General features: G+C 39.2%; 1 protein-coding gene across 7 annotated transcripts in view; it reads right to left on the bottom strand.

Moving 5' to 3' along the window:
* The window catches only part of ARHGAP10 (Rho GTPase activating protein 10), a 163,580-nt gene that overhangs the window by 11,567 nt on the left and 128,292 nt on the right, over positions 1–23,721 (bottom strand). For all 7 annotated transcript variants that reach the window (XM_054202145.1, XM_054202148.1, XM_054202146.1 and 4 more), the window contains 3 exons: positions 17,335–17,497; positions 4,339–4,470; positions 2,794–2,885 (listed from right to left, as the gene is read on the bottom strand). In XM_054202145.1, the coding sequence (XP_054058120.1) occupies positions 2,794–2,885; positions 4,339–4,470; positions 17,335–17,497 (387 nt within the window). The remainder of the gene's footprint in view (positions 1–2,793; positions 2,886–4,338; positions 4,471–17,334; positions 17,498–23,721) is intronic.

Here is a 23,721-nt window from a genome sequence, read left to right as displayed (position 1 = left end):
GGGTGCCTACTGCAAAAAGAAAAGGCCTCTGTGAAGGCATTTCAGAGATTTCAAATATGAAGACTGGTCTGCATTTTTAATGAGAATATTTTTCTATACTGACAGACCCATCCACGACATAACCTATTGGGAACCATTATGGAATGGCCGTTTTTACATATGTCCAGTTACTGCCTTATTACTTGCATGGTCTCCTTTTTTCTGCCAATCCACAGCCTACCTTAGGCTGAAAGCCTGCAGGGAAAAGACAATGCCTATAAAGTAACCAGGATACCGTGGAACAAATCAAAGCAAAGGTATTTAGGGAAATGCGATCCTTCCCATTGGAAATCTGCAATTAGGTTTACAAAATGCAATCCATGTAACCGTTTCCCAAGCTTCCAACTTTATTTGTACGATAATACGGAAAGAGAGCTGAAACATTTCTCCACAGCTGCCAAAGAGTCGAATTCCGAACTTGTTCTTGGACAATGCAACTCCCTAGTTGAAAAACCTGACTGAGGTTGTAATGCACCAAACCCATGGTAGCTTTGTCGTAACTTCTAGCGATCTCTTTGCACAAGAAAAGAATCTTAACATTGCTCTCACACATATGCGCGACACGCAAGCAACTGCTTCTTGAAAGACTTTCTTATCCCATGCCAACACAACAGGTGCGCAACCCTTGCTGTTCTGCCTTAGAAATGCCTCTCTTCTACGCATCAGATCTTTTCCCCCATGCACTAGAGTATTTTTTTTTCCTGTACACAGTTTTATGTCTGCTGAAGATCCCCATCAGTCATGTTTTAAAAAACTTAAATTAAAATAACTGGTGTTAGAGACTTTAAAAAGAGCAATCATTTAGCTAATTCATCTTTAAAAGGTTTCCCACCTAACTTGATTCAGACGTGATTTGCCTGTAAGGCAGCTCTAATAGGAAACATCAAGTATGATTTTGTAAAGTGAGTTCTAGTAGGGAAGAACCTAGTGGGGACCCCAGACCACCTTACACTGGGGAAGAAGAAAAAAAAAAAAAAGCAGAACTGAACTCTGGACCAGGCTTACTATTTACTTGTTTCGGAGGAGGCCTATGGTCTGCCTGCATTAAAATAAGCATCACGAAGAACGTGTGATTTTGTTGTTGTTATACATGCTATGCATGCTAAAAAAAATAAATATATTACGATTCTGCTGAGCCTGCCATTTGTTTCAGCTCATTAAACAAATTAGGAACGTTCTACTGGGGTTGGGGAGGAGAGGACTAAAAGATTTTCATTTATGAGAAAAACTTTCCCACACACACTTTTGATCCAGTGCTAACAGAGTTAACAGGGTGCATTTTGGGAAATATAAGACCTATTTAGTTAAGTTTTTAATGCTTGCAGGTTGATGTTTTCCAGCTGTTTTAGACTGTGTACTTTTCTCTTTTTCCTGCTGGATGTAAACTGGGAATTTGGAATGCTCCTCCTTTATTGGACATCCAACCAAAGATTCTCACACGTGGTATTTGAATGACCGGGCCAGTACATCTCCTAAGTGCGTTTGGTCATGCAGAATTAAATACCACTTTCCCTCTGGAAAGCACGTATCAGATTTCTGACCTGGTAGCAAGCTAAAAGCTGACAATGGACGAGAAGAAAACAGGCATCGCTGCAGAATTTCCAGATTCTTTAGAGGCCAGTATCCCTCTTACTACCCCCCCGCCTCGAGACAGACTGAAAGACTGAAATACCGGTCTCAGTACTCATAATGTTCTTTGGATGGAATTCTCAGATCACTTTGAATTCCCCAGTCTGCACAAAACTTGGATGAAGATTTGGCCAAACTTAAGAGTCTTCTGGTTTTTTAGTATGAATGAAATTTTGTTATCGAGGTCTTGCAACAAACAACGGTCTTACCGTACTGCTGCTATGAATTGATTTCTGCTTAGATTTATTATTAAATTGCATTCAATTAACAAGAACTGTTGAATTTGTGCAGGCCCCTGTTGAGCCATTCCACATTATCTCTTTCTTATAATAGGAATTACCTTGTGATAGGAAGAAACTATGTTCTAATGTCAATCTTCTGCATCTTCAGGGTTTGTATTACAGTAGTCACTGGCATAAGGTTTAAAAACTGAAACTGTTCCTATCAGTTTGAAGTCCCTGTGCAGTTGCTGAAAAGTAGAGCCATAGAAGCTCCCTGAGAAGCAACACAGTCTTCAGCACAGGAATCACCTGCTGGATGTTCATATGTAATACTATATTTGGGTCCACAGGAATCTTTAAACACAGGCCTCCATTCTGCACCTCAGTGAATATTTCCTTTTCTACAAGTACACACACAGACTAAAGCACCCCTTGACCCAAAAAGTAAACACACTCTTTTCTCTCCTGTGATCACCTGATTTACCTGGAGCTCTGCTTGCTTGAAAATCGTTGAACAGAAATTTTTTTCTTTACATGAAAGCCCGTATGTTATTTTACAATGATAGTTCACATTAAAAAAACAAAACAAAACAAACTAAAACAGTTTTATAGACCTAAATGTTTTTCTCTATTGCGGAATAATCTTTTTGGTACTACAACACATTTAAACGCTGCTGAAAAGTTAGACCAATTGGAAGTGTCACCATAAATCAAAGGCATTGCCTCACAGTGCTAAGTACATGCTAAGTAGCTTCTGCGTACCAGAAATCATCTACGTCACCAATTGTGTGCCATCAGCAACATTGACAGAATAGCAGGTAGGCTTGTATTTTTATCCAAAATCATTTAAGCAGTATGGTCAATTTGTTTTTCATTGCCTTATATTTACTCAAGCAGTACTTACCGTCTTCAAAAATTGCTCCTATCTGAAATGATAATTCAGAGCTGTGTTCTGCTTCACATGGATAAACTGCTCTTGCCTTTCGGTGGGCAACGCTGAAAAATGAAATTATGAATTATAGTAATTTTTGACTATTACACAAACACTCTCCTTTCTCAACCATTCTCTCTCCATTCTCATTTAGAGATGACTAAAACTTTAAACACAATCTCACATGCATCTTTACAGGCTTATAATTCATACACACAAATGCCAAAGCTGAAGCTTCACAGTTTCCTGTTGGCATTTCTGACTATCATATTCCTAACTTTATGCACGCTTATTTTTATGATAGTTAAACTTGACTTTCAACTACAGTTAAAGTTTTGCCAAGTGCTAATCAGCAACGAAATCAATAGTAGGCCAAGCACGCTATACTTAATTTATAGACTAATCATCATTACATCTTCTGAAATGTTTCTTCATGAATCTTGCAATTCAGCTTTTCGCTATCACTCTACAGAATTTGCTTTTTGTATTTCTTTACAATACAACTTTACTAGACTACTGAACATGCTGTTTTGTCCCAAACACATTAAGATTGCTAAATATTTCAGGCTTTCTTTTAGAGATGTTCTCAGGATGTTCAGTAATAAGCCACCAATATGAATTTGTCCAAAGTACTCATTTCTCCAAGTACCATAAGCAGAGATCTTGGAATATGTAAGTATTTTTGGCATGTCTTATTTAATCACGCCTTTGCGAACTGACAGTTTGCTGCTGCCCAATGATGCTTTGTTTAGACACAGCACCCACGCCATTAAATCATGTTTTGTTGAGCCCAGGCAACAACAACTACACATAAAACATTGGGAAAGATTCTCCCCGCCCCGAGGAACTTGCAGTCAAGCAGACAATGCAGTTCTGGTGCAAAATGTGACCAGTAATGAGAAATGGAATTTTCTTACCAAGTGTTGGAAAGAATTTATGAATATACACAATTACTTTAATTAGAAAAGCAAATATTATAAAACTCAAAGGAAAAAGCTAAGACAGTGAACGCTTTCAAAGGAAAAAGTGAAAATGCTTCAAAAGGTGGACAACGACGTTGGAAGGAAGCAGAAACAGGATGGAAGGAAAGCAGGCCAAAAGAGTGAAATGATTTAATGAAACCACAGAGAGAGGTAAATATATGGGAAAGTCTTTCAGAGGCAAGAAGGCTAGGTTGAATACCTTAAATTTGACATGGGTGGCTACAGAAAAAAAAAGAATCTGTGTTTTAAAACAAGTTGTAAGAGAATCGCTGCAGTAGAGAGACACTATGAATTGACCACCCAAATCAAAGTCCACTTGTATTAACCAACAAGCCACTGGCTCAATCTGCGTGCCTTCTACAAGGAAGGCGTTCAAAGGAAAAGTAAGACAAAGTCGACAGATATTTTATTCTGTCAAAATCGCTACGGTTGCTTTTCTTGATTTGAGATAATCATTCACATACTGCAGGTGTGAATTAGCTATTTTTAAAAACATACAGAAAAAAGGAGGGAAAAGTTGGAGTGTACATCGTACCTTTCCACCGCTCTGTCACTCCCAGTGGCAGGGTTAGAGAAGAAGAAAGCAGATGGTACAGTATTTGTGGCAGCAGGGTTAGCAGACGGAGTATTCATCCACGAGACCATCGATGGGCGGCTTTGACCAGAACTAAGAGGAAATATATTCAAGGCAGAATTAACAAGGTGAATAAAATTTCTTTTCATACCAAAATGTTTGAATCTTGATAACTAGTTAGATCCTCAAATTCAAAACCAATAATAATGGTGAGCTGATTTTGCAGACATGGTCATCATACGATTCTGCATTTCCTCCTTGAAAGTATTTCTCCTACGTGCCCTACAATCCTAAACTAAGACAAATTACCCGAGATGTATGACATAACCAATAAAAAGACAAAACTCCACATCCCTTATCTAATAAAGACAGATACAATGAAACTGCATATAGCAGGCTATTATTTGAGCTGCCACTTCGCCTTTACAAGTTTTGACGAATCTATTTAAAAATCTTCTCAGTGCTGTACTAAGGTACGTACGACTGGGAAGATTTCAAAAAAGGCTGCAGCTATTACAACACTGGGATCACGATGCTGGCTCTGGATTGAGATCTCATTCGCATAACTGCGTAGATACTGCCTCAGTGGCTGCCCTCACGAACACGCTGTTCAAATATGTATTAAATTAATGGCTGAACACACAGCTGCCGCATGAGGAGAAGAAATAGCAGCCGAAGTTAAAACTTTTATTAGTCATTGAAAACCATACAAAGTCCTCCCCAACATAAAGGATGTTCCTAATTTTACACCTTGAAGAACTAAAGCGTTCCAGCACTAGAAGGCTTTCTTTCACTGCACGGGGAAAACAACAAATAGTCCAAACGTTTAATGTCAGCATATCTTTGGAACAAAGAGCTGGACTTCAAGAAGTTTCTAAGCAGAAACAGAATTAAAATCATTCGCGCACAGCTTTCACACAGGAATCATCCCTCAGAAGTACAGACTTAACAATACAGCGTTTATCAGTTCGTCTTAGTCCAACATTAACCACTTACTTAGCATAAATCTGCAAAGTACCACCAAAATGTAGGAATCCAGTCAAGAAGGTTTTTGTGGCAGTGTAAACGCACACCCAGATAAGGCAGATCGACCAAAAGCAAAAAAAGTCTTCAACAGTCAGCCCAATTACAAATGTAAATGAATAAAAGAAAGCAGGAAACCTAACTCACATAGCTCATTTTAATCTTCTTGTGCACAGGGATGTTTAATTTCTAGAAGAAAGGATCAGCACTGTTGGTTTGTGTAACATGGTTTACAACCAAATTCAGGTTTTACAAACTGATTTCCCCAGCCAACAGATCTCAGTCACTCTAGCAATCACATAGTTAAGCAGACATTTATTTTGATTATTAATTTTTAAATTTAGTACATTATAAAATGGCAAATGGCACATTCCTTATTTAACAAGACAATAGTTTTTCCTTTGGATCTGTGTCAGGCAGCATTTGGATAAAAACTGGAATTCACAGTGTATGAAAACAGCATTCTACAGTTAATTCCGCTAATAAAAATGAAACTTAAATGTGCTGGAATCATAACCAGAAAGCTTTATCAAAACATGCTCTGCTTTAAAAACTATTAGATTTACAAAATAAAGGAAGGAATCATATGTGGTAAACTGAATGAAAAGCTGGATTGTGCTTTTCAATACATAGAAACGTATTTCATTATTAACTTTGGGAACAGGACATACAGTCTGCTTCACTGCTTCTGAATCTTCCATTACACAGTTATTTACATCTTCCAATAATTACATACCTTTGAAGACCAGCACCTACATAATTTTGGGGTTTACTTTTATTTGAACTTGACTTTTTCCTCCCACTTTTATCTAATCATTGAAAAATTTTCCTCAGGTAAAGCAAAAACCTTCAACTAAAAGTGACTTCGTTCAGAGAAGGAAAACAAACAGCAAACAGCAGCATTTGTATTACTTTCTGTGAACACCGAGGATAAAAAATTCCTCAGCGCTACTGTAAAGTTTATAAAGATTGGCAGAAGGTAGACTATTTCTCCCTCATTCTGCACATAATGTATATGTGCAGAATTAATTCTAACTCAGTAACATAGAAGGTGAACCTAAGACAAAAGTTTTCCAAAAGTGAATTTAAAAAAAAGTATCCTACTGGCATAGATTAAACTACTATAGTTAAAACAACGTGATATTTAAATAAAAATATCTTCTTTTTGATCTTCAGATCATTTGAAGATCATTTCTAATCATTCAAATAATTTCTAACATTAAGACTGGTGTCGGGGTCATTTCTGAAACCTGTAAAACTACAGAAAATAGAAAAATAATATTCCAAGTGTAATGCCAGAAGAGTATGAAAATGTGTCTAATGCAAACTAACCACAATTCAAGAATATTCTACCAAGTGGTCTTCTCTAGTGCATGCCTCTGATGTGTGTTGTTTATTTTTTCAATAAGTGAATAACAACATCTTCCATTTATTAGATATCTCATTGAAACGCATCATATTAATTTATGCAGCTTACTTGATTAGCTCTAGAACAACACACACCACCTGCGTGTAAGACACAGGATTAATGATTTCAAAATGATACTCAGAAGAGGGAAGACACAAAAGATAGACTCCGACCCAGGAAAGCAATGGTCATTCCGAAGAATACTTGGAATAAGTATTGTAAGTATACCAGACGGTTTCTCACTGAGACTTGGAGAGAAAAGAAAAAGAAAAAAGAGGAAAGGTGTGCAAATAAAGGACTAGAAGATGAAAGAAAATGTTCAGATCCATGTCATAGCATGTTTATTTCACAAGTTACAGAGACTCAACAAGAAGGGCAATCTATCAACTAGTAAGACTACACTGTCCTTTACCAGGCATCTTTATATAAAAGCATGTAAAAACTGGCAGGTTTTCTACGAATCCTGAGCCACTCCAACAGTCCTAGTGGAAAAACACTCCAGAAGTGCAGGTACGTGGAGCACTGGGCTGTTCCCTCCCCCACTTTTTGATGAATTCCCTTAATGCGTTTCAGCTGTAGCGAAAGCACTGCAGCACGGCTCCTGAATTCGCCTGTCACCTTCAGCTCCTGGCTACCGAGCCAGAGATCATGCTCTAGGATCCCGCGGGGGGTGGAGGGAACATTTTTCAATAGCAATAGTTGCACCATGTTAAAAAGAAGGGGAAAAAAAATAATAGTTTTAAATATTAAGCACATTCTAGAATTGCAGGGGGGTTTACTTACTGTACTTGGCTATCTCAGGAACCACTTAATTTTATTATTAAAACAGAAGTTTTTACTCAACAGGAAAAATCAGTTCCAATGTGTGTAAGCAACAAGCTGCTGGATTTTATTTTTTTTTTCTTGAGAAGATTCTTGCGATAGCAAAGTTACCTTGCTATAAAGCTATGCACACCTTCTTTATCGAGATGATATATTAGAAAGTATTGCATATCTTATCATATAGCATCTCAACTTTAAGAAGGTATGTTGAAGAAATCCTTTCTCCTAAGGGCTAAAACTAAGGCACTGCATCTCGGGGCGGGGGGCGGGGGGGAGATTTAAAAAAAAGCCTGACATAACCATATTTCTTTGAGAAAAAATGCTATTGTCTGGCATAGTGAACGCTGGGAGAAGGGAGGAGGGGGGAAATGGCCTTACTGAAAATAAGCTAGAGATTTTGTACTGATATTCAGAAACAAACTCCTGAAAACAAGATTTTATTGGATGTTTATCTGGCTGGTTCCTAAGGTAACACAGCTAAAGAGCAGCCTCTTATCTTGAGAGCGAGGAAGAGACTCTGTGAAAAGAATCTACGCTGCAACTCTTCAGAAAAAAAGGGTTGTTTCATAGACGAGTTTGGCAGCCCCATGGCTGTCGTATCACAGCGTCTGGCTGACAAACTCAATGAAAGCATTCTCAAAAGGTTTCATTATAAGACAACACGGTATACCAAAAGGTGTCGGCTATTTCTGGTTCGATATGCAACCCAATGCTCCCCACCACCAGACAATGATCTTCCTGCACGTTAAAACCCCTGTGCCTTGGTGAGGCTGGGGAGCAGAAAAATACAGGGATGAAATTCTAGAAATCGTCATAGTTGCAGCAAAGCTGGAGACAAAACAGGACGGACTCTCCTCATCCGTGTTCCCCCTGAGAAGAAACTCCACCCCCAAAATTTAAAGTGTGTAACATGCACGCACCATTCCTGAACCCTCATTTATACAGAACACAACAGCCAGCACTGAAACAGAGGTTTTGTTAAACTTGGATTGTGAAGTCTCGGTGAAGCAGCTAACACATTAGTGAAACGATCTTTCACGCCAGTCTGGCAAATCTGAAGTTAACGTCTACAGCAGCTGTCCTAAGCTAAAGCATTTTTAAGTGATAATTCAGACAAAGCAAAAATGATGTACATTTCTGAGCTTATAGCATACTGCTCCCTTTAGCAAAAAAATGAGGGGGCTGTGTTCCCTGGGATCATGAAGAGGAGAGAGGGGAGAAGAGAGCGGGGAAAGGAGGAGGAAAAAGAAACTTTAGCTCGTCACAGTGGTTGCATCCATGTCTCTCCCCGCTCTGAGCATACATTCCGCGTACCCCGTGCTCACCCAGGGGTGCTGCTGTCAAGCCCAGCTGCCCAGCCCTCTCGGAAGACAAGGAGATGCCAAAGTCTGTTTTGTATGAAGCACATGACCAAGTTATATTATGCCTGTTTCAAAGGAGCTGCAAAATGAGGGCTATTTGCTCTGCTTGCATAACAAAAAGGTACAAAAAGAAGTGCCTGCTCGGCTAAACCCCGGCTCTCAAATTGCTGAGTCACTGAAGAGGTGGCAGCTGAAACAAAAACAAACTGCAAAATAAGCATAATGAGTGAAGAGCGCGGCTGTATACCTGGACTGTGCCTTCTGCAGCCGTTAAAGCATCTTCTTTTAATAAAATATGATGATGACGTTAGGCATTATAAAAGGTTTTAAAGACACTGAAACTGAAGTCACTCATCATTTCTGTAAAATTGCAAATTCACACCGCTGCCAGAAAGTACATAGAGGAACTATTCCAATTTTAAGGAGACTATAGATGCAGTCTACTGATGTAGATATAACAAGGCTGATGGGAATTCATTCAGCAGTCAAACAAAATTAGTAACTATCTCCAAGGCTTCTGTTATGTGCAGAACACCACTATTTCTGCCCTCCTTTGCCATCTGATGGCTCTTTTAACATCAGTTTGCTCACTGGGAATTTGAACAGCCTGAGATTTCACAAAGAACAAGTAGCTTCTTCCCAGCCTGGTCACAAAGACCCTGAAAGCACTCACGATGCTGCACAGCACGGTTCTCAACACCATTTTGAAAGCCTCTGTGGATATTAAAAACCCAAAAATGATGCCCATAGTATAGCACATATACACCACTGAGCTGGGTAACAGAATATTTTAGTGTCAGGAGAACCAATGAAGAAGAACTGCAAAAGAAATGAAAAAAAAGCCTGGATTATTTCCTCTGCCGCTGGTCCCTTGCATATTCCTGAAAAGCCATTTAGGTTGGTGCTTCTATTTCTCCTCTGGGTTTTGAGTACCTTCGGTATTTGATTGTCAGGACTGTATTTTACGTGCTCCTACAGCATCCCAAGGTGGGATTCACTTTGAAAGCTATGAATCTTACTATTCTGAGCCCAGAAATGTAACTGCTTTAACAAGCCATGCACCCCTACTTTTACACACACTCAGCGAAGAGGTTTGAGGGACAGGATGCTTTCCATCCCCTTCAGATGCAAAATCCCAAAGGCTTACAGAGGGAAAGAGGAGGGGGCAAGGTAAACAGATACTCAGACGGTATCATCATCTTGAGGAAGGCTACCCCACATCTTGCACCATGACGCCATCCAGAACAACCACCAGAAGTCACCACGTTTCAGCTCCCTAGGAAACCCAGAAACCCTGCAGTTTCAGATCCCAAAATGAATTCTCCGGCTGAGGAATGAGACATTAGTTTTCATGATCTGAATCAAGAAGGATCATGCAGATGGTGCAGGGGACTTCCAACCAAAAAGGAAGGCTCTGACCCAATTCTGAAAGCCCAGCACTGTGAGGCGTAAGTCTGTAAGCTCTGTGGATAAGTCCTGGCATAGGCCATCGTCCTTTAAGCACAGAAAGATCTCGTGACAACAATGGGCCAGTTACAGTAACAAATCTTTCCTTATCAGAAAAAGATCCTCAGAAAGATTAATTACAACGCATACCGAGCCCAGGGAATACCAGGTGTTCAGCTTTTTTGGTTCATTCTGAGGTCAAGTGAAAACAGACATAAGGCAATCCACAGTGTTTTAGGACATGACTTGTAATCCACCTTTCAACTCATCAGTCAGCATAAGGGAAACCTACACTAATCCATTCGAGGCGAGCTTCCATTATAGACAGCACTCCAGGAGAGGCTGAGTAAGACAGACCTCATATCAATAAATGGTTCTGGCCCACTGGGAAGTCAGAGAGGAGCTTGATGAACACCACCATCCCGATTACTGAAGTTCAAGATAACTGAAATTGTTGAAATTGAGTGAAGCTGAGTGATATTCTTGCTCTGAAATTTTGGAATCACTGCATGTAGCCTGAGTTTGTGAATTAAGACAATTCAATATTCTCAAAATCAGTATTAGGCACGATCTGCTTTCCCTCCAAGAGAATGGGAAGTACCTGCCTTATGACCCCTTCTGCTAGGATTAGAGGAAATAGGCTCTACAGCTGCAGGGAAGGACCTCTTGTCAAAGCAGCACCTCAGAAGAAAGACGGTTAGTGATGTGAGCCTGCAGCCACGTCCAAGACCAGACAAGAAAGTCCACACCTAACCTCAACATAAAACGGTAACACCTCAGTCAGAAGAGTCATAGGAGGTGCAGAAATGGGAAGGAGGAGATGGAAGCAGGACATGCCCAAGCTTTACACAGATTCACAGAATCAAAATGCATTAGCAACCGAGTGTGCACAGGCCATACAACCAAAACAGAGTAATTAATATTTTCTCTGAAGAAAATCAGTCACAGGACCTGAAACTTCAGACAGATTCAAACAAAAGGTCCTATGTTTAAGACACAACATGCCTCTATTTCTCAAAGAAGAGACATTAGTTATTGTAATAGTAGGTTACAATTAAGAGTAGGTTAGCTATAAATGTTAAAAAGCCCAAAACTATGCTCAAAAGTAATAATTTCTAAAACATAATAAAACAGAATTGGGAAAAAAAGTATTTTAATAGCACCTAAACAATACAAAACAGGCTGAAGATTGAGAACAATTTTGATAAAGGTAACCAAAGCCATGTAGTAAATTCTATAATCACACCACAGCAGCCATAAAAAAGTTCCCCTCGCCCTTTTTTAATTGAAATATATCACTTCATACTTCACTACAAGAGGACATTAATGAAAAAAATTTGTTGTCTTTTACAGACTCTAACTTACGCTGTGCCTTTACTTGTTTAGATGTATTTATTAGACACAGATGTATATACCTAGTTTAGCTGTCACTGTATGTATATATTGTTTGCATGTGTAAAGGGTGAAAGTCAAACCATGTATCACTGGCTTTCAACTGCATGTAAAAGGGAAGATTGACTACTGTTCCGTAGTTCAATCGCACTTTAAGAACTATCCATAACCTCTTCTAATAAATATCTCCAAAACCAAGACCATCACTATTATCGAAACAGCTTGGGGACTAGCTTAGAAAAGCCAGTCAGCTTCTTACTATCTGAAATCCTGAACTCTGAACTCCTTTTGGAAACTACATATTTTCAATTATGAAAAATTTGTTTCATACATCATAGGAATAAAAATCTGAGTGATTAAGGTGTATATTTTTCAGTGTCAATCAGGAAGGCAGAAAGGAATGTCAGGGTTGCATCCTGCAGCAAAGAGCTATCAAGCTTCTTGCAAAAAAGATGTGGCAGATTTATTTACTTCTTGGGCAAATAAAATAGGAAAACCAGAAGCTGCGTAGGACAGAGAAATTAAGCCAGAGGATGAATTTCACCGCATTACATGCTTCACATTAATATTCTGTGTGGACTCTTCTGCACCGTGATGTGACGCTATGAGGTATTTCACAGAAACATTGGCATAACTCTCTGTGTGGCTCAACCATAAGCTGGATGAAAGGAACTAATTAAGCGGGTTTACAGTCTTCACCAAAAAAGTGTTAGAAACAAATACCACCACTCCGCGAACCAGATTATAGCCACTATATACCACGATATAGCTCACACTGCATTAAGTGCATCCTTACACAAAAGTTCAGGCTTCCTCCACTTTTAAAGCAGACACAGCACTAAGTATTCACACAAGGGGTCTATAGTGTCTCATATGCTATAAACTCCCACTATAGCTTACTAAGCACCCACTTTCCTTCATAGGCAAATCCTACTTAACTCCTGACCTTTTATTCTTGTTAAGCCCTGCCCTTTCCTACTGCTTTTATTTTTTCCTTTTCCATGAAATTTGGGAATAAATTCATATTTCTCTCTTATTACTAGTACAGGCTAATGGCTAAAACATGTGGGTTTTTTTCGTCCTCCTTTTCCCCTCGGTCTTGGTTTGATGGCTCAATTTTGTATGTCAACTCATTTCCTGAATTTCCAGCGTGGTGTTTTTCTTTGCTCACCCTTCCCCTCTCCACGCTATGTCTTCCCCTCATCTATTGTCAGCAGATTCTTGGTGCTTCTGGTGACACTTTTATATGAATACTTTTCCTTACCAACACTGACAAATGACTGCCTGTTGCCACAGAATTTGCAGGGAGCAGCAACCTGCAGCAGCTTCCAGAACAGAAGAAATGGCTAAAATATTACTAGGAAAGAGTGAGAGAGAGAGGAAGAAAACACAAATTCATTCGCCATGCAAGATTAGCAATAACGCTTCCTCAGATCAACGAGGGTTTGAAGCAACGCTGAAGGAAGGAGCAAAGGGTGGATTCTGGGGTCTAAAGTCCTCAGGTAATTTGCAATTGTAGGGTAGACAATGGTTTGGGCAAAAATTGATGGCTATGGATAAAAGATGGTTGGAAGTTTGTTTGGTTAGGGTTGGGGTTTTTTGTTTAAATCCAGGTCAGAATAATATTATGGGCAACTCGAAAAATATATCTATTCTGTATGGAGGGAATAAAATGTTACAATACATGACCTGCTTGATAAACCCAAAGTACAATATGGCAAGTATCACTGTATTTGTACATTCTCCTTTACAAACTTTTATATTGGCAAATTCCTGAAACGGGGAATCCAGTGTCTCAAATAGCGGAAGATACAGATCAAAGAAAACTGCTAAAGAATGCCTGTATGGATGACTGCGTTTCATCCAGAAGACACTGTTTACCTTCAGAACGCCGGCTATGGTGGCAATCTAATTTAGAAGGAACATGCAAGGAACGGGGTTCATCTAACGTAGAAACTCTTTCGCCAGAACCAACTGTGGCTTTGAGGGAAATAATGAGCATTTTGAGAATGTCCTGCTGGTGAAACTATACCAACATCAGCTCCAAAACAGTCTGAAAAATGCTCCCCTTACATAAACAGTAACCACCCGGAGCTCTGTCAGAGCAAAGTGGACTTTGACAGTGGTTCCAGTGGAACCTGAGGAAGATAGATGGCTGCCCAATGTTAATTCTGTAGCTTGTGTGTACGGAGACTTAAAGCAGAGAGGAAAAAGAAAGAATGCAAATGCTTTGGTTAACGTTGAACTGAGACTGCCATCGCTGCTCTGCCATAAAGGGAAAAAAATGCCCATACCAGTGGAGAGCACTACAAGGGAGCAATACTCCATCCAGCTCGCTACCATAATTATCAGTTTATCTCTGAGAGTAGCTTGTGCTAAGCATCCTTGACAGAAGGGATTTTCAAACATCAAGTAGAAAAGGTAATTTGCCCATCCTGGGCTACTTGCAGTTTGAATCCTGCGTCTACATAAACTACTCTAACTTTGCAACTGACAGGGGAAAAAAATTCTAGCATAGAGCATATGTAAAAATAAAATGCATTTGTTTTTAGTATTTAGCTCAAGATGGAAGTGTGAAGTTAAACATATCTTCAGGAAAAAGGTTGAAAAAAAGTTTAGGGTGCAAGATAACCTTAGAACAGCAAACTTGGGTCTCCACTGAGAACCACCCCTGCCGTGGGCAGTAAGAGCCAACCATCACCCAACTCTCTACTCACCCCTGCAGCAGTACATGACAACACAGGGCATATGTCTGATCCACACAAAGCTTTCAAAAAAAATCTAGCATCAGGCAGACGCACACTTACAGACATGAAAACCAACAGCTTAGCGGGGCTTCAAAATGGCACATATGTGAAAACATCACCTTCCAGTTACACCGTATGCATAGTACATCTTTAAATAGTGACATGACAATTGAGCAGTCGGGGCTCTGTGAGACTTTTCGAATCAGTGGTATAGCCCTTGCTCTCTTAGTTTCTTTCACCACTGTGGCCATGCAGTGCCTCTCCTAGTGCCAGCCGGGAGGTGAGGGTGTATTTGCCTTCATTTGGTGCTCCTCTCACCATGCTGGAAGCTGTAGCTCCTTGTGTTTTTAAAGGTGGGACAAGGAAAGGGCATGCATCACAAGAAACTCTGCCAGGAAACATCACGGTGACAACAGCTATCATTCAGGAAAAAACAATCTTTTCCTTTCTTGAAAACAAATACCACAAAAAGTACTCTTGCTATCTATCACGTGTTCTTGCTTGAAGCAAGCTATTGATATAAACCAGCCTTGGAATATCTGACATATCTTGACCCACAATGCAACATCCCTCCCCCGGGAAACAACACAAGCAACTCTCCTACCACAAAGAAGTCACCATCACCTTGTTGACTACATAACTCCATAGTGATCGATCTCTTACAAGCAACGCCCACGTGTTATAAACATCAGCGGAAACTTGAGAAACCGGATCCTCTTGTATTTCCATCTCCCCTAGACTCAGTATGCTATTTACTGTAGCTCAAGTGAAGACCTGCAATACCATTTTAGAGAGGATACTGAGACTTTAAGAATTATTTTTGTTCCAATTTGGCACAAAATGCAAAACATTTTGAAATCCTGCACAAACAGAAAGGACTGTTCTCCACTTATTTCTGGGATAGTCCAATTTATAAGAATAGTCTACGACCAAAGCAGAGTTCATCAGCCAACGCTACACTTGGAGCTGTGAGAGCTACCACAGCTACACAATGGCAAGTCAACCACTGCCTTTTCCTGCCCACAGGACCCCATGATGCACAACAACCGCTGACGTCCACCAAGTACATTCTCCATTGCTGACATCTATCTCTGCCATTAATACAGTGGGGCTGTTCTGGGATTTGTTTTGGGTTTGTGTTTTTTTTGTTAAGGCAAGGCCCTCTGAGTCATCCGAACTAGAAGTGAAAGAGAAGCCAATCTGGGATGAGAAAGTAGAGGAAAGAAAGAATGTACCGTTCCCAGACAACTCTCTGTCACTGTCCAGGCTTGTTACAGAGGTAGCTCTTAAGCAAACTTCACAGACAGGTGAGTGGAAGAAAGAAACTGCTTTTGACTCACATACCATGCACTTTTTTTTCCCCCCTTCCAAACAGAACTGTTTAAGTACTCTTTCCAACTGAGTATAAAACGTCAAGCCATTAAACAGTTTCCAAAACAGCAGTACAGTATAATTGTTGATGAAAATTAACAAAAAACCACCATGTTCCTTCAAACAGCTGAAGTTCCTGAACCCTCTGGATAAAACCAACACTTCCTTCTTTTATTCTCTGAAGCGACAATATCAATATTCTGCTAACCCTATGTTCCTTAATTAGCTATGCTTGCTTTCATAGACATTCCAATTTTGTACCATCTACAGCATGTTTTCCACACATGCACCTCTTTTCATCAAATACAACTTATTTTAAATCCTACCCACTACCAGATGACAGTACAAGAGGATAAGGAAAAAGTAACTTCAGTCCGCTACTGAAGAAGCGACATTTATGTAAAATACCTATAAACATGCAATTCTTTCAATACATATGAGAAAATATTGTTCTAGCTGGTAAGTACTCTAATCAGCAGTTAATTATTTGTGTGTACATACAGAAATATAAACCCATCGTATGGCTATCTATGTATTCTCAAGGGCTACATATACCTAGAGATATATTTTACACACTTGCTTCATCAACAGAACAGGCTACTCAGAATGCCATTATGGAAAATACTTGTAACAAATCTTCTCTCCAGACCTGCACCTTCCATCTTCTTGGCACTGAATGCTGGAAAACTTTGTCTTGATACGTTAAAGTTTGTAAGAATAGCAAACCAGAGAATTCAATTCAAGTTCAAGTTTTAACTTAAAAAACAAGTTATGTTCAGCTTTTTGTGTATCGAACCTGAATACGTATTACAGAGATAGGACTAACATTGTAATGTCAATTTTTGCTAAACTGAAGTCATGCTCAAAAACCGAACATCAACAGAGTCTACTGAAAGTGACAGACTGCACTTTCATTGGAAAACAGGCATTTAACTTGACAAGAAGAGATTAACAATGATAATATTCTTAGACAACAGCATCTGAGTGCACACTGATTACAGCGTGTTTATCCGAACCCAAAATTTGACCCTAAATCTCAATCGCCCTACATCTAAGTTTAGCTTAACTGTCTTGAAATAAAACTAGGCTAATACATCATACAGAGAATAACATATATTTATTGCCTAAATAAAAAACATTTAAAATTTCATAACAGGTTGCAGTGAAATGCACAAGGTTTCTGTAGAAAAAGAACGTTTCTTTCCTACAAACATTCAAGTAGCCTCTAAGCTCCACCGCAACATATAAACACATACCTTTTTGTAGCAGAAGAAAACAAACACAATTATATGTAATTTCTAAAAATCACTCATGACCAAATTGAGAAGGGAAATGTGCGCACAATCATACTAGTGGAAAAATTGTTACTTATATTCAGGTTACTTACAGATTTGTTGTCCAGCCTGCAAGATCTCCGGTGTCCGTTATAAGGTGATTTCCATCCAGGAGACCAGGGGGGCTACTAGGGAAGGCAGGTGTTGGAGACTGGGAAGAAAGAGAATCCATGCTCCCAGTTGGGGTGTCTTCTCTAGGAGAGCTGTGACTGTCAGCTAGAAAAGAGAGCACAAGTCAGAATGAATCTTCTCATGAACCAAAGCAGCTGCTTCGGTAACAATATCCTGAAATATATACGAGAAGAAACCGTACTGTCCCATTTTCACAGGATATTTTGGAGGACAAGCAATCCCCCAGCATTTCCCAAAAAGCACCATTGCATAATTTCCCCCATCATTATCATCAGGCTGTCTTCACAGCACAATGCATTCCCAGTCACCTTTTCAACATGTGTTTCATGTGGATGAAATGCTAGATTTTGGAGGGTTGTTTTTAGCCAAATGCATCACTTCAGAGAACAGAATAGTTTAGGCCATACACATTTGCGTGTCTCTCTAAAAACACAGTCTCTAAAAATAATTTAATACACACTTGAGGAAATGATTGCTTTCAAGTACCATAAGCACAATCCTACCAAACATGAAACAATGTAATTTAGAAAGGTCAGAATAAGCAGGAGATCTCTAATAAACACACAATACCCAAGAATGTTAGTTTTATTACTCCTTTTTAATGCGTTACCTTTAAAAGAACTCATTGTATTCTGGTCTACTATTTGTTTTCATAGGCTACTCTTAGAATATTACTCAGGAGGCAACACATTCAGATATGATTGCTTAAGAAAACATTAAAGGAACACCATTCCTATCCCATGCACAGCAAGAAAAAGCTAGCAATGTGGCACAGCACTCACTGCAAGCCATGCTGACACATGCACGTTCTTCACTGAAAAGGTAACCTGCACCCACATTAGGTGTTTTATTTAAACATCAGCTGTGTATTTTATAAATTCTAGTAATAAGAGTCATTTCCAGCCACCCTTTACAAGGCTCCCTGCATCCTTTCCTTTCCTCCTCTGCTCATCCTACTCCCGCTAGCACTCGTGAACATAACCCACAACCCCGCTAAACAACAACATGTCCCTCTAGGATGGATTAGATACCGCTGACCCCACAGTCTTGGTTAAAAAGAGTTCTGCTCCTTTGGGGCCAAAAGCTTTGAGGAAAAAAAAGAACAACCAAGTCCCAACACAGCATCACAGTAATACGATCAAAAGCTATTAAAACATTGTGCTTGGTTGACAAGCTGTATCTCTTACATACAGTACTATATAAGACAAAGTCCTATACAATATTACTTTCTAATTCTAAACGAATTAGCATCTGCACAGCGAACAACTAAGCTAAATTCTACAACGTCAAGATAAGCAGTACTGTTGCAGTGATTTCTTTCATTTGTTATTTTTTTCTTACTTAATTAAAAATGTAACAACAACAAAACGTGGACAATGAAAAGCCACCTTCACTGGATAAAAATCTTTCTCACAACTTTATTACTGCCTCAACCAGCTCAATTCCTTCTGCTTCAAAAGCAGAAAGCTAACAAAGCACTCGCCCGCTTCCCCAGCCACCTCATCCCCACCCCCTCCCAGCAACTCTCAGAGAACAACTTCCCTAGAGAGTAAAATGACATACAACTAAAAACACCAAAATGATAAAAGTGATCATCTGGAAATTTCTGCCTAAAGCAGCTGCTAATTTAAGGATCTAAATTAGCCTGTAGTAACAAAGTATGATAAGCTCTGAGGAGGAGAACGTTAACCTGGGAAAGTGAGTCACTGGCATTCCAGCCCAATCCTGCTCAGCCAGGCCACGATGCTGCCGCTCACGTTTACCTGACACGAGAATCGTAGGAGTGCCGGGTAAAAACTAATTAATTTCACCTCATTTGCAGACGTATGTGTCACAATGATAAACATCTGAGAGATTAGACAGTAATACTGCAATTTTACTTTGTAAAGAAATTGAATTCCTTAAAACTAGACTTAAGTCCTTTTAATTCATCACAATTTCTTTTTAAAGTAGTAGCATTAATGCAACCCAGATTATCAAACTACATACACTGTATTAGAAGGCCGCATTTACCTCAGCCATTCACTTAACATTACTAAAACAGCAGCAAAAGGAATATTAATCTGTTCTTTAATATTATGAACATGACGAACTCACCGCACCTCCCTCCAGAAAGCAGAGGTTTTCTATTGAATCGCTTCTCAGAGCACTTAGAAAAAGTGAAAAAACACTAAACACTTCAGTCAGGCACAGTAGAGTCTACATTGGAGACTGCAGTATATAGACAATTGCATTTGACATTATCATAAATGAAACTGTGTGTTAAATCTTTCCTCAGATTTTACTTCTTCCTTCCTGAGCCAGTGTTTTCTCACGGTCAATACAGCATTGCACTCTCAAGAATAAGATCGGGTTTTGAACACTAAAATCAGGTATTTAAACAGGAAGACACCTGCTAAATTCTATGGGATTAAGTGAACACTCTCCAAAAACATGTTCAAAGATAGTTTATATTTCTGATGGTTTTAATTATCTCTTTTTGTAAAGTAAAACAATACCTTTATTCAGGAAAAGGCAATTCTGTATAACTGCAAAAACAGATGACCAATGATCATCTAGCACACTTTCATGATTAAAAACAATACATGCTCAAAACATAAGTCTTTGAAATGTGCTCTAATTTCAACTGTACAAATATTTCGCCCTGCGTGTCCACGACAAAAAGTTCTGCTAACTTCAGGAATTATAGTAACTCCTGTCATGGCAGAGGCCATAGAATTGTATCTAGTTATGTCTCTATTAAGCTTAACAACCTGCTTTTGATTAATGCCCATCTCAAGTTGGGCCAAACTGCATTTTCCAAAGAGTCTTTGTCTGAAGATATCAGCCGATGGTAAAGGTAATGGAGAAGCAATTGGCTGATAATTAACATATTCGATGATTAATGCACATACCTTCACTTTGTTAGGCTTTATTGTCAGATATGACCCATGTAATATGCATTGATAATAATTATAGTATCTCTCATATCCATTTTTTGTGCTGTGGTAAAGCATTTAAATGATCTCCTATATACGGTTAACACTAAATCTCTTACTGTAAGGGATTCTGCGGTTTTGGAATCATCACCTGTTTTATAAACCTGTTACAATTTCCCAGAGTTCTTTCTGAAGAGCGTACATCAGATCTGAATTCATGATTTTTCGTTGTGGTCCCACTAGCGCCATGTTGAGTGTTAATTGCACCACTTACTCCTACTCATCAGTCCCCTCTTTGTACATCCAAGGCCAGCACTTTTTAGCCACATCTTTAAATTAATAGTTTCCAATGAGCTGATTGCTCACTGTGACTAACAGACTTAGCACAGTCATCATTTTTAAGGATGTAGTCCTCCATTCTGTAGCTACGCGCTACATTTTTCCTCTAAAATTGGTAAATTTATTTCTCAATACAAGGAAGCTTATTTTGTTTGCATGGGTGAAGCTTAGCATGACCACAACCCCAACATAACTTCCACTGTCATTATTTGCAATTCCTCCTGACTGTGTCCCACATGTAAATATATCATCGAGGATTTTCATTTACCTTTCTAAACACTGCTACTACATTAACATTCTTCCAGTTTCCTCAAACTTTTTCAGCATGCTACAAGATGTTTTAAAAATTAACATTGCCAAGCCATGCATCCCCAAGACCAGAGGACTTTTTTAGGACAAGTCAGATGGCTCAAGCCATGCATCCCCAAGACCAGAGAACTTTTTTAGGACAAGTTAGATGGCTGCACATTATTCAAAATATTCACCTTGCAACAGGCCTGCCTGTGAAGATTTCTGTGTAATCCTGCTGATTATAAATCCCACATTGATTTTCATAGCTAAGTTCTTTTTAACAATTCTTCAAAACTTGTAATATATATTGACTGCTAGCTATTTCCTCTTTTTTCCCCCCTCTACCCTTTTCCTGTATTTTGCTTTGTGGAGTCAGTAAAGATCCTAAACTGCTGGAGATTAAAAAGCCTTTAGTTTCGACATGGTTTGTTTGTTAAAGAGCATATTAAGGACATTGCTGGAACTGAATCAACTTCATGGTTTTCATTTTATCTCAGAATTCAGGGGCTCCCTAATATTGATAGTCTAATATTTTTACTGTTTCTCTCCTCTTTACCTCCAACGTTGTTCTCCAGTGAGCAGCATTGTCAGGTTTCCCACTTCTATGAAAGGACTGACTGACACATTGGACTGACAGGTCCTTCCAAAGAGGAGCTCCAGAAACTTCCTATTCTTCTTTTCTACCACTTGAATTCTAATGAGCTCTTACACTATAAAATAGGGAAGATGCAATTTCTTTTAAAGCTCATTTATATCATTCTTCAAGCACAGAGTTTGGTGTTCTTGGTGCCTTCATTTTCTGTCCCTAAACATGCCAATCTCCCTCCCTTTTCTCTCCCGTTACACTCTTATCTTTGGGTGCCAAAGGGTGCCAAAACAGACGAAGGACATGAGGGTTCTCAGTATAAAAGCAGTAAGTCTGTATGACGCCTCATAAATTTTTGTCAACGCTCCAGCCACCGGCTCTTCAACTTTTCTTATTTATATTTGTGGGAAGCCTCTGAGTGCCTTCGGCCTTCAGCTTGGTCATCTTTCTAGAGTTGCCACCAAGTTGCTTCTATGATTTATCTCCTCATCCTACACAAACAGGTGGTGTAAGATCCAATTTCACTCTCAAGAGAGTTAAAACTTGTTTCACATTCTCACCACCTTTTGCATACTATTTAAATTTTTTGACTGCTCGGATCCTTTTAAACTGTCATCTAAATTATCTTCTTGTTTCGCTGTTCTAGTCACAACACTCATCCAAGCCTTAGAGCTTTCACTCTGCCTCTGCAACAGATACCCGTGCTTTGCCTTTATGGGTTTTCATAGTTCAGACCAGCCCTATCTAGAAAATAAGGTAACTTTGATTGATCCTAGCCATTTACTGGTTGTGTCTAGCTGGTACTACTTACCATTTTGTTTCTAACGCAGATAACCTTCCTCTTTCCCCCCTCCACCTCGTGTCACCTTTTCTCACAATGAAAAATCCCCACAAGGTGAAAAAGTACCTACATAGACTAAGACTTACCTCATCTAGCTTCTCTCTACCACATATGTAACCCTCAATTCCTTTTTCCCTTGTACTATCTAAGGTACAAGCCTTAGATAGTAAATGCTCCTAGACCCTCCCTACCAGAAATCTGAACTCAGTTTCTACCTAACTGAGCATGACATGCCTCCCAGTTGCCTTTTTTTTTCTCCTTTTTCCATCTGGCTAGTCTAAGAATATTTTTTGTTAGCATACAAAGTTGAAAAAAAAACTTAAATACTTTGGCAGTGTCAATAATCAGATCCTTACTATACTCCAAGAATTCTAAATAAGAAAAAAACATTTGTAATAAAAACTATGCAAACCAGAGCGCTAACACTATCAGTTACTTGCCTGAGTGACAGAGTTTTCTTCCAATTTCAACTTAAGTAAACTAAAGAATTACATACTTTACTATTAAAAGAAAGGCTAATCTTTAACATCAACATTACAAGCAACATCTACAGTTTAAGGGTAGCCAGAGGATGAAAAGAGTTTATAAGAGTGAATGTTTCTGGAGTAAATGAGGAATATACAACAGTTTCTATTGAGATACACAGAATGGGCAGAACGGAGATGTCATGTATGTTTTAAGTGCTCATCGGATATACAAATCGTAGCAAAATAAGAGGATAAAAGACATGTCTTATTCCACTTTGACACAGTCACATAGGTCTAGTTGTGGACAGGGGGTAATGGGGAGAATTACTGAGTAAATTAGAGATGCTGCAAAATCCCTATTACCACCTCCAAGTCTGCCATGTTCTGCATCAGGAGATGGGGAAGCAGCAGCCGCACTGCTGTGCAGCCACCCATCCTCCCCCATCAGCATCACAGCTGCATCCAGCTCTGAGATAACAAACATTCATTCACCATAAATAGCTACCTTCCCACAATAATACAGAAGTTTAACCAAGTAGAAAGTAGCTTTGCTCTTATGTTAATTTGTGGGTATGTACTATGTTTTCGTTTTGATAGGAAGCTCACAGATCAGGGATAGAAAAGAAATATGAGTATCATAAATATCCTCTGCCAAGTGAGAACTTGGTTCCATGTGCTGGAGTTTCAACATCCACAGAAAACAGGCATGAAAATCATAACTGAAGATAAGCTGTCTCACACAGTTAATAAAACTTGAAGTGATCCCATGATACAAAGTACCAATCACTCTGGAAAGGATTCAGCCATTCCTGGACAGCTAGAAGTAATTCTAGTGGAAAAAGCTTTATGTGCTAGTCAGAGTGATC

This window comes from Rissa tridactyla, chromosome 5, assembly GCF_028500815.1.
Source record: "Rissa tridactyla isolate bRisTri1 chromosome 5, bRisTri1.patW.cur.20221130, whole genome shotgun sequence".
NCBI lineage: Eukaryota > Metazoa > Chordata > Aves > Charadriiformes > Laridae > Rissa > Rissa tridactyla.
The sequence above is the reverse complement of the archived record's forward strand: the minus strand, read 5'-3'. Positions and strand labels throughout refer to the sequence as shown.